General features: G+C 37.7%; 1 protein-coding gene across 6 annotated transcripts in view; it reads right to left on the bottom strand.

Moving 5' to 3' along the window:
* Nucleotides 1-17,092, bottom strand: part of DNAlig3 (DNA ligase 3) — a 40,363-nt gene that overhangs the window by 18,107 nt on the left and 5,164 nt on the right. For 5 of the 6 annotated variants that reach the window (XM_022844914.2, XM_022844908.2, XM_022844900.2 and 2 more), the window contains exons 3-9: nt 15,506-15,650; nt 9,908-10,018; nt 7,706-7,813; nt 6,351-6,529; nt 5,947-6,090; nt 3,187-3,291; nt 2,271-2,401 (exon numbers count right to left, since the gene is read on the bottom strand). In XM_022844914.2, coding sequence (XP_022700649.1) covers nt 2,271-2,401; nt 3,187-3,291; nt 5,947-6,090; nt 6,351-6,529; nt 7,706-7,813; nt 9,908-10,018; nt 15,506-15,650 — 923 coding nt within the window. Of the gene's footprint in view, nt 1-2,270; nt 2,402-3,186; nt 3,292-5,946; nt 6,091-6,350; nt 6,530-7,705; nt 7,814-9,907; nt 10,019-15,505; nt 15,651-16,807; nt 16,946-17,092 lie in introns of all 6 variants that reach the window. The other variant, XM_022844924.2, reaches the window with a different exon arrangement.

Genomic DNA, 17,092 nt, shown 5'->3' with positions numbered 1-17,092 from the left:
AAGGAAACATTCGAAAGTGATTCCTTATATAGACTGCACAGTGGGCGGAGTGACACAGTGCAGCATATCAACTATGTTTTGTGGAGATTTAGTATTATGCATTAACGTCTAAGGTCCTTACAGGGTTTTTTATCGCCTGCCTGCCGTTTCTATTTGTATTACGAGTTTAACGTAAGGGCAAAACCCATGGAGTCCTGAATCCCTTCGTTGTGCTCCAATTACAAAATTACAGTCTTTTGTATGTTTGCGACCCTGCGCTTCCCGTCATGTTCAGAATGTAACTCATAGAGGCATACAAAATACTTCATTTTGCCTGCAGTTATTTTGCTACTCTTGCTACCTCATGTTTTCTATTCACTAAATGTGTAAAGTCATATAATATTGGCGTTATGACCGTGACAATGGGACCAAAAATAATGATAGTTCTAATCTAAATGATTAGCTGACCGTCCAAAAGGTTGTAACAACACATCTTTGGCTTTCGATAGTATTAGCTTAAAAAAGTGTTTCGGCAATATTTCGGGGAAGTTGTGCATTCGATTGTGCAACTTTGCTTAAAACTGCTGAAGCATCTTACTATAGTCACCGACAAAGCCTGCTGTCATTTTTATAAAGACATCATTGTACTACAAAAATTTGTCTCTCTTTTTCTGGTGGTAAGTGCCGCTATTAAATTCTGCGGCGTCATCCTTACCACGTTCTGCTTCTTTTAATATTTAGGCCGTAAACTTTCACTCATAGTTTTCAGCACTGAAAGATGTGCAGCATGTGCCATGTATAAAACTAGAGAAAACTTTTGTCTATTTTTAGTGAGCGCTTCTCCTAGTTTTTACATCACTGCCGCCCCGTTTGCAATTACACCGAAGAAATCTTTAGTAGCTAAGTCTTCCGAAAGTGCTATTATAGCCGCCATAAGGTTCTCCACGGTTTATTTAATTCCAATCAGTATCAAGTAGAAACAGCAAGCACAAGGATTGCGCTCTGTAAATATAAAATCAGTCTTAGAGAGTTTCTCTGACGAGACATGTATGAACTTAAAGGCATCGTCCTCAATCAAAACGCACCTGTACGGCTAATGACTTGCTGGCGATTTCACACTGACGTCCTATTATCTGCACAATAACTCTACGCACCAAAGCAACTTCCGCTCCCGCTTTCATCAGGAACCATAGCTCGGGGAGAGCAATTTTCATAAACCCGCTTTGCAAAACGCATAGTGCTGCTATATTTCCCCTTGCTGTAGTACTTCGTACTGGTGACGCAAACACACGAATCCTGGACACATTTAGTGTTTTGGACACACCCGGTTTAGCGGTGTGCTCTACACCTTTTGTCTACCTACACCAGAACCATTGTGTGCATGTGGTAACTATGTAGTTATAGCATATCCGCTTAAAGTTTTTATCTCCCACGTACCCTATGGAAATTATTTATATAATAAGCGCGGAAATTTCGAAATTCGATGCTGTTAGGCGAGAAATAGTAACATCTGGTCCAATACCGAGCAAAAAGCGGTTGCTACTGTCCTGCTCGCAAAGATTTGTGCCTGATCTCAACATACGGCCTAGAGCCACCTGCACTTTCTACTAGTTTTGGTTGATTCTTTATGCGCGCCGTGACTCTTCACTTATAGTCGTCCATGGTTTTGCTATAACGAGATCGCGCGATTATCCTCAACTCTGCGACGTCTGCTGTGTATGATTAAAGCGAGATTTTTTCCTCGGCTATTAGGATCGATTCCACTGATACACATGCGCACCTACCTAAACATGTTCTATAGGTGTTGAGGTCAGAAACAGTGGTCTCGGTCTAACTCTTTCAACATTCGAAGGCACTTTTTGCCTTACAGCTTGGCTGACCATTTCCTCAAATTGTCTAGCCTCTCGCCTTCGACAATTTGCTCGCCTCTTATCGTCACGAATTGCAGTAACGAAAAACTACTACCGGCACAAATAGTATTTATTGGTCCGGATATAACTATACTGATGGACATACAAATATGTATACATATATGTCTACGTTTCTAACCGCACTTTATAATAATATATTATTATGTATTATATAATCATGCAAAGTACACTTTTGTGCCTTGCGTGGTGAGTACTTACGGATATTTCACTTTGTAGTTGGTACTCCATAGTTTCTGACTTTTTTGTGGCAACCGGATATACTACCATTGAAGGATTTAATTTGGTTAATAACGGCCGAAATTTATGCCTATATAAGCAACTAAAAAGGTAACAAAATGTTCAGTGGTCTTAACTACCAACCTTCTGCGAGGCTCTGACGCACAACTTCTTCGAGATCCAACGATGCATGGAAAGCTTCATATGCGGCCGGATTAAGAGCATCTAGGATATGTTTTGGCCCGGCGTTGATTCGGATATCATGTTTAATTAACCTAATGTATCACAAGAGTGAAAAAAAACCCTATTACTTTTGATATTTTTAATGTCACTTATAAACAGACTAAAGGCGTGTCCGATTCAATAGTGATAGCCCATCTGTTTTGTCTATTAACGAGGAAGCCTTTGGTTTTTATTTTTATCAACTTTTAGGCAGGACAATGAAGCTTTATTAGGTGGCGCGTAAAAGATAATAAACATAGACAACTTTTGTAAAATGTTAAGGGAACCAATCATTAAGTAATGTCTGGTTGGTGAAAATATGGCCGATTTCAAGCTTTCGGAAACATATCGAGGTCAATTGTTATTCTGGCACACCTTTGGAGAATGATGCGGAAAAAGGTGACGAAATCCTGTCTCGACAACCGCAGATCTTTTTTGTACTACCCTGGGATTACCAAGGAGTATTTATGACTAATTTCAAGAAGATTACTTAAATGTAATAAAATTGAATAAATAAAAAAAACTGAATTAAATTAAAAAAAAGAATTCTTAGTTGTCCTAGAAAGAATTCTAAAGCTCAGACGTACGAACACGAAAAAGATTAATTGCTTTAAAAGAGATATTGTCTGGTCAATTTCTCGCTTAATAGCAAATTTCGTGTCACGTCTGACTGACATAGTAGCTTCTTCTGACAACATACGGCCAAAACAAGTTTCTATATCGTTATGACAATTTCAAAGTCATTTTTACAACTATTTTCAGTTCCTTTTTGTGTATCTTTCTGTCGCAAAGTTTAATTATAACATTATGGTAATTAATTAGTGGAAAAATTACTTGCCTGACAATCATTTTAAGATCATTGACGGTGCAACTATGGGCGATCTCGTCGAGTAAGGCGGCTTGGTCATCTTCGCGAGTCAACCTGGACAATCTTTCAAGGTATCTGAAAGACAGTCCAAACAGTATTTCATCGTTTCATGGAATACAATCTGGCTTGACCGTTTACATAAGAAATTCACATAGTGTCTGTGCATTCTACAGGCATTTAATTGCAGCCATTTTGCTACCGCAAATTAAGTAGCACAAATGCTACATACATTCTACAATAACTCGGTTAGCGGTAAACACAGTGATCGCAATTGAAAACAAAATAACAGATTTACTAACTAATGAGCTTGTGTGCATTCCGATTACTCGTAGAGTATCATTATCACAAATCTGCAATAGTAGTTGGTGACAATAGCTACTCCATAAACGCAAGTGGGTATGGTAATTACCTACCAAGAAACTGAAAAGTTATTACCAATTTAATTTACTGAGCTCAGTACATGTGTCATAATACATAACCCTTTAGAGCTACGATCAACTTGTCCTTTAGCCGACAGGTACACCTCACAAAATAGAGCTTGGCGACCGAATCCGATGCAAATATTAAGTAAACAAGCATCGCATTCGATCATCTCAGATGTCGACCAACAGGCTGTGTTACATCATTTATATTGCTAGCAATTTCAAATATACCTAGATTTCAGAGGCTCTTTGAAGAAGAGATGTTACTTCGACTTAATGCGTGTAGATTTAGATCACCAGCTAGAGCGGCTGCCACCTAATAACATCGATGCATTAGGAGAAATCACTGCTTATTGCAAAGATATCTATGGTAGCGTTCCCTTGTTTGGACGAATGCGCATGGACTGAACCTTGTATTTGCTTTCTCAGTAAATAATAGTCCCTTGTTGCCTCAAGTGCCAACAAATAATTACAGGGCAGAGAAAATAGACGTAAATAAAAATCTCAGGCAATGGGCGTTTTTATTCCTGCTTCTAGTGGAACTGTAAAGTAGCTGGGAGCCATATTGAGCGTGTTAGCTGAGTCAATAAGGGACGCGGTGGACACTCCACTATTTGTGTCCGGACACTTCAACACTGCATTTTTCCACTGGTACACAAGGCCCACAAACTACAGAAAGGAGCCTTAACTGACTTCTTACCACTTACGAGCTAGTAAGCATAACCAACGATATCACACCTACATTTACTATATGTCACACATTGATTATGACACACACATAAAACACACCAGCGGAATAACATGGCGTAAAGCTTTAGAATGGGAGGAGAATCTCAGTGATAACCACTGCATCGAGTACTCAGTTCAGATGCTGCTCAGGACAGCAACGGGACACTATGATTCCCCGGAACAGAATAATCGACACAAATCGTTGTCCGATAAATAGGGATACACGGAGAACTCCAGGATATAGCAATCCCTTAACGGTTAGTAAAGAAGTCTGCGAGGTACATATACCATACTTCTGGGGCAGGAATCGAATTCAGCCTAAATACTGATGAAAAGAAACGACCAGCCCGAACAAAATACAATAGATGTAAAAAATAATCTAAGCGTCTGACGAAACAAGGTAATGGGTAAGTCACTTTTCTGGACTTCAAGTGTTAAAGGGATGCAAAACTAAAAAAAAGGAACTTTTTTTTAGGAACTTAGGAACTTAGGTTCCTAACAAAAGTTCTAGTGCCGGGAGGAATGCATAGCGGGAACACTGAATCATTTCTGAGGCGCACCTATAAACGGTTTGAGGCAACAATCCCAAACGAAAGAAGTCTTACACTTTTTTTACTGCGAGGTCACCTACACTAAAAGAACGAAAGAAAAAAATTTCTACCCACTTATATTTCAACGTGCGCGCTACGAAGTTCTTCTAGCAAAAATGGCCCCTTTTTCCCCCAGTCACTATTGAAGTAGTTCTTGTAACTGGTGAATTTATAATGCCATGAAAAGCAATATTTCCAAGCAGTGCTAGAGTAAACGTAGTAAACTTACGAAATAACTCCTGACAACAAAAACAAAACTACTGTCGGCAAAATTGGAACTCAGTCGGAAAGCTTGGGGAATTCGGAGTTTTCTAGCCTTCTCCAAACAGTCTATCCATTTAATTAACCGAAAAGCCGGGCTGTTCAACTGACATGCAAAAAAAGGAAAAATCTTCTTTGCCCTCTGATATACGATCAAAAAAAGACTAGAAAAGTTGTGTATTTGAGTCAGCTTTAGTGAACCATTAATACACCTATCCGTGTTTAATAAGAACGGTCTCGTTGTCTGCGGCTTACCAACTTATTATAGAATCAAACTCATTTTGCTATATGTATGTATGTCAATCGTTGCTATTTCACTTTCACGACAAAAACCTGACAACTTTCGTATATCTTTTTACTCGAGTTCTGACTGTTACCTTTGAAAATCCAATCAACCAAATGCACCTTTATCTTTCCATTACCATCACTGCCATTAACATAATGTGATTACTGGTACATAAATGCTCCAAGGTCACCCTTATTTACAGTGCTGTTGTAAGTTTAGTTAAAAATACAGCATAATAACTACCATTGGTGGTTGTATATGAAAACAAAATTTCTAAGAAGGCGATAACACAATTCATCTTTCCAACGTTTTCCATCTCATTTTAACTTAAATTCAAGTATGAAAGATGGCATGCCTTCCAAAATTCGATAAAAATAGCTCAAAATATAGTTTATATAATCATTTCTGTCGTAGATAAAAAGAAGAATTATTTTTTTACTACCTGTCGACTTGTTGCAACGAGAGATTAGCTTTCGGAGTTGGAGGACATTTAATGGCCTCCTCGTGAAACTTTGCGACAGTCTCCGCGACATCACCTTGCTCCAAGTCTTCCACCATGGAGTCGTATATGGGACCGCCAAATACCCTGAAATAGGATATTAATCGTTATACAGTAAACCAAGAAAGTGACCCTTCTTTGTATCAACATACAAAAGCGGCAGTTGCCTCCAGGAACAGAAACTGATAGCCATATGAGACAAATTACGTTTAGGTGAGATAAGCTCACTTATTTTTTCATTAAGTGAGCATTTACGTTCTCGAGTGTATTCTTTTCCCCATAGATCTATTGACCTCGCCTAACTTTTGCCAAATAATGACTTCCCACACTCATCATACTTCACTAACCTGGCAAACAATTTGCAAAGTTGCTTGCTCTGTAAATTATAGATGCGTTTGTTAACCGAAGGCAGAAGAAACTTTACCCAGAGGTAGGTATCACCTTCGAATCCTTTTCCACATGTTCCTTTTTCGAAAAAGTTTCGAACGATAGCAGTTTTGGCCGTGTACGCCGATTCGTCGTACAACTGACAAAACAAAAAAAGGCCAACAACAAAAGTTTTCGTTAACTTGTAGTGTTCATCAGCACCAACCTTGTCCGCCGCTTGGCACTTCTTGCTTTCCTATTTAGTTTGCTTCGGAGAAAAGATTAATCTCTTTACTCTCGGTCTTTACTTACGGCACCGCAAGATTCTACCTGACGTGCTGGCCTGCTTCCTTTTAAATCATCTCTTGAAATATATATAAAGATGCATTATTAGCAGTTCAAAAGCACAGAACTTTACAAGTAAAGTTTGTGGTTCGTGTGTTGTTTTTGAATATATAGATTATTCACTTGTTTCACTATATAAAACGTTTACTCTTAAACGAAAAATTGTTGGGAAATGGTACACATTTGATAACAGAATTTTTCTAAAAAACTGTAGGATGTAAATAACTGGTGGATGAACGGAGGCGGGTGGAGAAATGGGTGAAGAAAAAGAATTAAGCGATAATTACACGGGCAAAATTGAAACAGGAAACATAAATGGGTACAGTGAAGGAAGAATCAATGTGAATGGACGAAAAAGTGATATAAATTAAGAAACAATCAGATGGTTCGACAAATTATTAAGCAACTGCTATATGAGAACCGACATTGCATCAGCTATATAATACTGTTTTTATATAGCCATTTTTGTGTGAGAATAAAGCTTGTATGAGCAATGGCTGTGTAAGCATAATAATACAATATATTGGCAATTAAATAAAGTTTATTTCATTACAATCATCGGTTATGTTGTTTCATTGATTTCACGCTATGCAGAGTAATTTCATAGTTATCTACGAAATAAGCGGCACTGCAACTACTTCTTCACTGTGTTTAAATTAAGTACATCGTAACAAGGCGGCAAATTTAACCTTGTTCTTATTGGCTTCTCTTTCTTGTTAAAGGTACCTTTAGTAAAGTTCAGATTGTGACAAGGAGGCGTGTAATTTTACCTTAGGATACAAGTGAAAACTAATAATTATGCGTATTTTCTCCTTTCTTACGTTCAAACGCTACTAAGATACTACTCAGATTGATATTTTAAATTACGCCGTAACGGCAATTCTTTCATTGCGCAGGGAAAAGCTTTGACGTATTAAGGTTAGTATGAACATTTCCAACCATAATAGTTACGCGAAAAACATTTTAGCGCAAATAATGCTAAACTTATTACCTTAGCGCACAGTTTTCTAAATTCCTTAAAGGAATTATCCTTGCTGGATTCGTCTGTTCTTGATACTTGTATGTCTGCTCTATTTTGATCCAACTTCTTACGTTTTGCCTGGAAAAATGCATAGCCTTAATGCTTTTTGAGCTTGCAAATTTATTAAAAATAATGTAGAACTTCGTAGGAAAAGTGTGAGTTCAACACATTCTTGTCAACTGTAGATTCTAAATAAATCATACGGCTCAGATACCATGTAGCGTACTTAAGTAGCGATTGAACTAAAGTACCATCGTGTCATCGCCTGGCATCAAACTCGCCGTGCCATTGAGTGAATGGCATCTAATGGCATTCACCGAAAATGATAAATGTTCTACTTTCTTTTTTGTTAATTTCGAGTCGTACACTATGACAAAAAATAATACGTTTTCTATTCTCATATATATTTATTTACTCATACAAGGTTGATTCAGATACAAACATTTTTTGGTGTAAATATTTGTCTTGCAATTATATTGTATAAAAGATGGCCTTACTGGATGTGCCAGTTAAACCTGAAACGGCTTTAATTAGGGTTCGATAATAATGCAACCCAAATCATCACAGCTGAGTCAGGAAAGTCACAGTCTGTAGGTAACCCGAAACAAGCCAAAGTCGAACGTCGTCGAAGTAACAAAAGGAATGCAGTGTTTTACGGGAAGACGGCCCAGCCGTACGTGCTGGTCAGTTAGTTAAGAACATTCTTTGCTTTTTTTTTTTAAAGGAAACCATAAATAAAGTAGTTTGTCAGAGCCCCTCTACCAAATTACTCTACAAAATGTTATGATTGTAACTTATTAAATTAATACCACTGGAACGTAACTCTGTATTTTTCCAGTTTGTCTGGTGCGTTTTCTGCTTTTTAAAGATTGAACTTTATGTAAAAAAGCAGTATCGAAAATTATGGTCGGCAGAAAAATGTCACGCATATAATATAATATCATTATTATCGTCATTACATCTATAATGTCTATATGTTACTGTCACTTATGACTTTCAGAGCATTACGGTATTTCTCCAACTGATCCAGTCAAACAATAAAGCGAGGACAACTCTATGTATTTACAAATAATTATTTATTTAGCATCTTAGCAACATTGAAATATTGATAGAAATTCGTTTTACTTGCGGGAATAGCAGACTTTTCTGTCTACCGTTTAACTACTTTGAAGACCTGCCCAACTTATAAATTTAATGTGTAGTCTAACGTACGTAGCAGACTACGGATTCAATATGGAAATCTGATAAACACGAATTTGTATTAGATACGCTCTATTATCTCTATACATAACTTAGCAAAACGAAAAAAGCGTCACAAAGTTTTTACTCATGTCCCTTTTTTCTGCTTCTAACCGGACATAGTTACAACGACGATTTTCATTTCAAAGTATCGGTTTCAATATTCGGTTTGTCAGTGATCTAAATTTACTTCATGACAAATTTGGGCAAAACGCAACTTAAGCTAATTTCCACCAGGTGCTATTGAGATTAAGAAAATCACAGTGTTCCATTTGTAGTAAGTGCTGGTACATGTGGTGGTGCGCTATAAGCCGTCCCACGGTTACGACTAAAGCTCACATGTTCGGCAATACCTCATTTAAAATTGGCTCTTACATGAGTTTTCAAAATAAAGAAGCGCATCTAAAAACTAAGGTAGCATTCTAGTTTTTAAACATTTCTTTGAAACTGAATTAATTGACCCACGTGTGTTTTTCTTCTGCAGTGCTAAAAACATCGTGTTTTTTTGAGTCGTTTTTGTATACGAATATATGATTGACTTGAAACTACTTTTTTTTTTTAAGTTTAAGGTTCATCTATACAATAAGTAATGATCTAAAAAATTACGCTACGGCATACTTTTAGGGTCATTCCCATACCTATTGAAGTTATTGTTGATCTCGACTCAAACTAAGTGCTCATATCGACAGCTTGATATCTCCCCACTGACTGTAAGCTTACTGTTAAAATTAAGTAAGGACGTCGGATGACTTACTCTATCAAAGGAATCCGAAAACATCGAGGCGCACAGATAAGGTTTCTCATACCTGGTCATTTTGTCCGGCTGTGTAATTGTTAACCTTTTAAAGAATACAACCGAACGCCGCTGTCAAATTTTTCGCGACAGCTCTTGAGAACTACAATGAATAAATTGGGCTTTAGCAGTTAACTTACCTCACTAATATGTAATGAGTTAACATTGGCTCCAATCGGCTCCTCGGAATCTCTTTTGGCTGGCAACTTTTTTGCGGTTGTTTTCGTCTTCGCTTTCATTGTCAATGATTCCTAGGCCATAACCATAATGACAAAAGTTCACTAATTAATTGTTAATTTTACATCGAACATGCACCGTATAGGATATTGTGTAGGTTAACACGAGGATATATTCGAAGGAAACACCCAACGGAAACTACCTACTACTACTATCATTAAGGTAATGGCTTGATTTCTGGATGTTACTTTTTTGTTTTTAAGACCACCTAGACGAATGTTTTTCTATGTGATAAAAGTATCAGTCTTAAACGCCATACTTATTCGATACAACCTCTCTTCCCCAGAAGTTCAGCTTTCATCCGGAACCTAAATTCAACATAAACTCGTTCGTTTGAGTTTGTGTGAACGTCTTCTTGGTGGCACAAATAATCACGCTGTGGCCATGATGGGCTTGCATTATCGGAAGCGAACATTTTTAAGAAAATTGAGGAACAAACGACATCAAATACATTTCGAGGTTTTTACGGTCTCGGACCTTATCTATCCAATTTAGTCTGTGATATAAAATATGTTATGCATCATAAGTTTTCGTTAGCACTCGATATAAAGTAGCCAAGCAGATATGAAATTTCTTCATTAACGACTTTATCAAGGCAAAATTATCATCAAGAATTGACTGTCGGACGGTATCCGTTAACGTTGAGGAATTGATTGACTTTTTGTCTTTCGTGAATGCTTTACTATGCTGAAAGTTGATTCGTACGCACTTTCATTGGTTAGTAAATAATCCTCACTTAAATTCCGATAACAAATCGCCGTTCTCCGCTATGGCTTTAGGTATATTCGCATCCTTCTCAAAACAAACGTTTATCCAGTAGAACTGGCTGTGAAACGGGCATAGCTTTTCAAATCTAAACTGATCACTCTGGATAAAACCGTTTCTGTATTGCTTTTTTCATATATGTATAATTTCATATCCGGAACAACATAGGTATTATATGAGTTGATTCCGTTGACCCTTCACCAAATGACATGTGTTTGCAATCGGATTCGAAGTCACACCATTCCACAATTTGCTCTGACTAATGTACCATTGAGCCCCCATAAAGGCCTAATATTCGGCCTGAAAGACAAAGTTTTCCTGAACCTAAATGGCTTTTCCAGTGTGTGAAGTGGATCGATCGGCACGATCCATCGCATACAATTTCTAATTTCGCAGAGATTTGACTAGTATGTTTTAATAGAACACAATTTATTACACGGCAGGCTCTCGCCTCGTTTATTTAAAATATATATTTATATATACATATATATATATATAGATATATATAAATGATATTATGAAGGGAGCCAAAATAAAAGTTCTGCATGTCTGCTAGGTGCATTTAGTGACTTGAAACGCAGTTTGAAACTTGTCGAAAGCTTTTTCTATGGGCGCATATTATGTCGCGTAAAACATGCATGGCTGAAAATTAAAAGGTATAGGTCACCACTATTTTATTTAAAAAAGAAGAACTCAAGTTTATTAATTTGAAATTGTGGTGCTCTATTAAATAGCAAAATATCACATTTAAAGATGAAGTAAAATTTGTTTAGACCGCTCTAACGCCTTCAACTACAATCGGGTTCGACAAATTTATTTTTTTTAGAAATATACAAGTGGGAGCCAATTTTATCCTGATAGGAATCATCGTCTTCCTGTAGCGTAGCAAGGTCAAGTAATATCAAAACAAACGTCGATGCAGGACGAGAGGCAAAAGAAGCATGACCTTAATGGGTTGGTTTTGCAGCTAAAAAACGATACCTAAAGCTCCGTTCAATCTAAACTTCATATCCTAACGATTATAAACATGATAACACTTGCTTGTTAGTCCCAGAGATCGACTCTTTCAGACTCGTATTCACGCAGTTTATCATCATCATACTGGCAGTAATTGCCATGACACCACCGACATCGTTAACAGATTTCGGTGTCGCAGAGCCGTTGCAATTGATCTAGGCTCCAAAAAGATGATGGAATTTAAGCTGTTCGTGCCTTTTAACCTGAGTGTCCTAGCGTTACAAGAAAAAAGGAAAATAGCGACTTGATGATTGAAGCACAAAGCACGAATATCGGTAACTAGACAGTTTTTTTGCCTGCTTTCCAGAATGTTTCCCTGAGGACCTGATATTATGCTTTATTATTTAAGGGATGCATTAGAAGCTGGCAATCACAAGCAACAACACTAAAGAGGAATTTGATACTTTCCCTATAACCATGACGGAAACACATCCTTAGGAAATGTCTTAAAGAAGCTAAATGAAGTTAAAGAAGCTTTCGCGAAATGTGGATCCGGTGGAACACAAAGTTAAGGTTATGGAGACTAAGGTTCTACAGAACAGTCACGTTAGGAACAATGTAAAAGAAGTATGCGGCACGACATTTTGTATAGGATTTTGAGAAAAAAGGGACTGTCGGCATCAATCGATGTTACCATCAACAAGCACCTACTAATTAAGAATCGTGTGGAAAGAACCTTTACGTAAGCAGTCGTTAAGACCATAAAGGTCACTGGAGTAAACAAAAATGGTTTCGTTGCCAATGAACCAATGAAAAGTACCATTAGCTGCCGGTCGGCTACGATCCGGTTTACAAATACAGAATCCTAGCGCAAGGCAAACTGCACATAGGATAGATTGCTCCCCAGGTAAGAAAATGAGTCATGGTACCATGTCTCGTGCAGCGTCAAAAGATGGGGCACTAAGTTTTTGAGTACCTCGACCAAGTTGTCACGGCGAATAGATGCTACCGGTGCGGATTATTAGAAAATGTTGTAAAGGACTGCACGGATGAACCCTATAAGAGTGGTAGAGCGGACTACTCTACGAATTGTGCACGAAAGAAAAACTAAAATACAGAGAAAATGTCACAGAGGAAACATGCAGATGAATGGTAGGTAAATAGACCACTTGCTAGAAAAGTCTTTATATCGACAAACAATATAGTTGAATTGGCTGCAGCGCCTCTTCCCTCAAGGTAGGCTGCTGAAAGCGATAATTTTGTGACAGTAATAAATGCCGAAGACAAAGGAAAACAACGGAAGCGACACAATAGCTTCCCTCCCCAAAAAGAGCGACGGGAAAGAAGGTCTTAAAGCAAATGAGTAATGATCAGAGTCCTCTAGCCAAGCTGTAACAAAAGGAACCTCTCATCATGTGATCGAAAAACTTGCTGGGAAAAGAACCGGTACTAGCGGGCCTAACACCGTTCTACGGAACAATCGGCAAGTCATATGGACTCTCATAGAGCGTATACAAAAAAAAACAAAAGAGAGATAGGAAAAAGTGGTGAGGCAGGAAAAGGGTTTCTTGGGTGCAGATCAGAGACTTATCTCGCATCTACTTTTGTTACATAAATTTTAATGGAACTGCCAAAGACTTGAATAGAATTTGAGACGGCGTAGCAAAATCGATAACTAAAGCAGGAGACGCTCTAATGGTTACTGCTGGGGACTTAACACGGCATCAAGAATATGCGGAGCTGTTAAGATAGACAAGAGCGGTAAGCAGCTGCTAAAGTGGGTTACATGGAACCTGGCATCGTTAAACAGCGGGCGGCGTGCCGACTTTTCTAGGGCCAAATGAGTTCCTTTTGTATAGATCTCACGATATGCGCGTTGGATCAGGTGGGCCGGCTTGGTGGATGGAAAGTACTTCAAGAGGAAGAAGTACTAGAGGATCGCAGTGCTATAAAATCCTTTGAACATCATTCAGGAATATGGAGACCAGCAGAGTGGGACAGATTTAGAGCGGCTAGAGAGGCTTTGTATGAGTTAAAGATGAAAATCAAACTACTAGTGGAATGAAGAATCTGCTCAAAATCGAGCAGTAAATTACTGAACTAGTAGAAAACGTACGAGTCAGGGCCCGCAGCGATATAGATGTGCTTCAAAAAGCTAATAAAATTTTAGGCGAAGAATAGCAGCACTTAAGATATAAAACAAGCGCTGAATAAGAATCCTGCGAAAAACACAGGAAGACTCACATTCGTAAGTAATACACGGAAGTATATTCCGCCAGAAAAAGAGGAAATAAGGGTATTAAGATTCTTGCTGCCATCTCATCAGCCTCTTGATCGAGCCGAATCTTGCGACCTGAATCCTGAGAAAGAGATCTCATCTGTTACGAGATTTCAGACGTCTAAAAGGCAAAATAACGTATTAAAATGGGTAAAGCGCCAAATCCGGAGGGGATCCTAGCCGTAGTTACAGGGGCTGTTTTTAATAACTTCCCTGACATGGTCGCTACAGTTACCACTTGAAATTTCTTAGCTCTGCCCATTGCGCATTAGACTTAAAATAAAGTGAAGTCGTACTTATTCCCAATGGTAAGAGTTCTCACAGATCTTTATGACTGCTAAGAGGGCACTGAAGCTATAACTGAGCAAAGATTTAGAGAGTTTCCCTCAGAAAAGTGATGGGGTTTCTATTTAAAAGTAAGTATGGCTTGACAACAAAGAGGAGGTACTTACACCGATCGAGAGGTCCACAGGAAGGCTGAGAAGATCAAGGGAAGTTCGATTAAGGCAAAAAAAAACCCTTTTCGCACAATACTCCTCTATGTTAAAAATGCTTCAGTAGCCTGCTATGACGGACAGTACTTGCATGTTTAGTGGAATAAAAAAATTTCTTCAGTACCTAGCCTTTCTGATCTCAGACCACCTGTGGGACAGATTTATAGCCACTGCTTTTTTTTTACTTAAACTTTACTTAAAGAGAAATTACTTAAACTTGTGTTCAGCGAATATTACGCCGAGAGATTAAGGGGCATGCCTTAGCGTAATTCAATGATGCAGAAGGGAAAGTCTTGAAATGTGGTAAGAACAGTAGAACGCAATATCTAATTTTGCAACGGGAGCAGAAGCAAGGGACATCATCCGTAATATGCAGACCTGGATTGCACGTCTTGGTAGAGAACTTTGTCACTATATTGCAAATATCCTCACCAGTCACAAAACCTTTTAAAGCTACCTGCACAAGATCTGTAAAATCCCATCGGATATCTGTATCTACTGTATGGCGGGCCTAAAAAGTACGGCACACCATACGCTGGTGATATGTAGGACGCTTTTCATCACTCGACCACAAAAGTGTTAAGGAACGGATAAGACTCTAGCGAAGATTTTGAAGGAAAAAAACAGCTTAACTATCTTTTCCGCAACATTTATTTCTTCAGAGCGTTGGTTAGAGAGTTCCATAACAGCAACCCGAAAAGTGTAGTACCTGCAAGTCGTCTTCATTTTTCTAGACGAAATATTTACAGGACACTTAAGAAGTGTGTTCTTATAGTCGCTGCTATATATTATATATATAATACACTCTGAAACCTCGTATGGTCTAAAAGGGGCAAATCAATATAGATTCAAAGTACAATACAGTGCTCTGAAAAGAATTTCCTTAATACCGTATTAATGAATTGCCATATCACAGTCACAGCTTAATATATTAAGTACGTATGTGTAAAGGATGTGAAAAAAAAATTAATAACCTTAATTATGACAGTCCTTCACTAAAAAAGTACCTGAAGTTGATGAATCTTTGTTAGGATTTTCTTTCGATCATCCTGTTCAAGCTCTTGAAACCCCTCAAGGTCTTCAGCATCCTCAATTTTCTTAGTAGTCGCTCGCGCTCTTTGGAACGATTCAAACATACAATCTGTATGATACCTGTTGAATCAAATTATTTGTGCAAGTGTATATAATCTTTTTTATTTTTTTACTTATGTATTAGTAATCTCAACTCACATAAATTACTATAGACATATATAACACTTCATACACTTAAAAGTTTTATACTTTGAGACGGTGACTTAATGTGATGCCGTGTGGAGAATCCCAGATAACTACTCTTAACTTTATCGGACATGGCATGAGCCACTCGCAGTGCACACCTATAAATATATGTAAATATTTTCTTATATATATACATGTGAAAGAAAAGCCGAGCTAAAGATAGCTATGCCGGTAAATATGCATGCAAAAAATTACTATTAGAATGTATCTAACATTTTACAATGACAGCATAACACTACTTATTATTCACTGCAACTTTATATTTAAGCGACTGTTGCCACTATTGAATTTTTAACAATGACTCATTGTATTTTATGGCATTAAATACTAACATCACTTTTTTCATTTTACTATGTGCCAACTAAAACTGATGAGACTAAAACGCTTGGCACCTAAACTTCGAAAATCGTAAGTGGTTACTCGAGCGCTTGCTCAGACATTAGGGGCAGAGGAAATTAACTTCCTAAAGTTTAGACGCTTCTGTTATCCAGGTTGACTATTTTCACTAACTGAAATAACTTTCAAGGCCATATTTATGGCGGAATAAAGGATAAACATTTTTGTGCAAATACGAGGGGATTTATCGAGAAGGTGAACGAGCACATTCGGAACGCACTCGAAGAAAAATAATAAGGTACTTTAAGCCAATACATGTCTGAATATTACAAAATAACTTGAAATACTTTCTAATTAGCAAAAGCGGCCACTGCGAGCATTTATGTACTTAAGTAGTTAGAACTCAGACTCCATTATTGCATAATAATTAAGACACTCAATAATATTAATCTTTATCTTTGTATTTCTTTTTCATAAATAATTATTAGTATGCTCGCTTCTACTTTCGCCTCACCTGTAAGGCTGCTTTTGCGCTCCCCATGAATCTGTATACAGAATGTCTTAAAATAATATATATACAGTTTTGAATAAATACAACTTCGGTTTTCACTTACATATAATTAATACTTGCATTGCAAAAAAAACCTACATGAAATGCATAACTTTTGTTTAACTCAGGTGTTTAAAACTATTACCATTTTAATCAATACAACGCTGATAATATGCACCGGTATTCTACGGAATTTTCTTGCCCAACCCATCTGTTTAGAAGGTTCTCATCGAGACGTGAGCTTACAAGATGACGATAGCGCAGACATTTCGTCCAGCTGGAACTAAAATTCGCCGTTGTTAACAAAGGTCTTCCAAATGTGTAGTAAGACAGATTCTTGACGTAAATTCGAGTAATGGGCACTAGTCATCGTACTGCCAAAAAGCATGGTTTTATCAAATTACAGTGTAGACTTTTTTTGTGTTTGTAT

Source organism: Varroa jacobsoni, unplaced genomic scaffold (assembly GCF_002532875.2).
Source record: "Varroa jacobsoni isolate VJ856 unplaced genomic scaffold, vjacob_1.0 scaffold_121, whole genome shotgun sequence".
Taxonomy (NCBI): Eukaryota; Metazoa; Arthropoda; class Arachnida; order Mesostigmata; family Varroidae; genus Varroa; species Varroa jacobsoni.
Note: the sequence above shows the minus strand (reverse complement) of the source record. Positions and strands in the feature narration are given on the sequence as shown.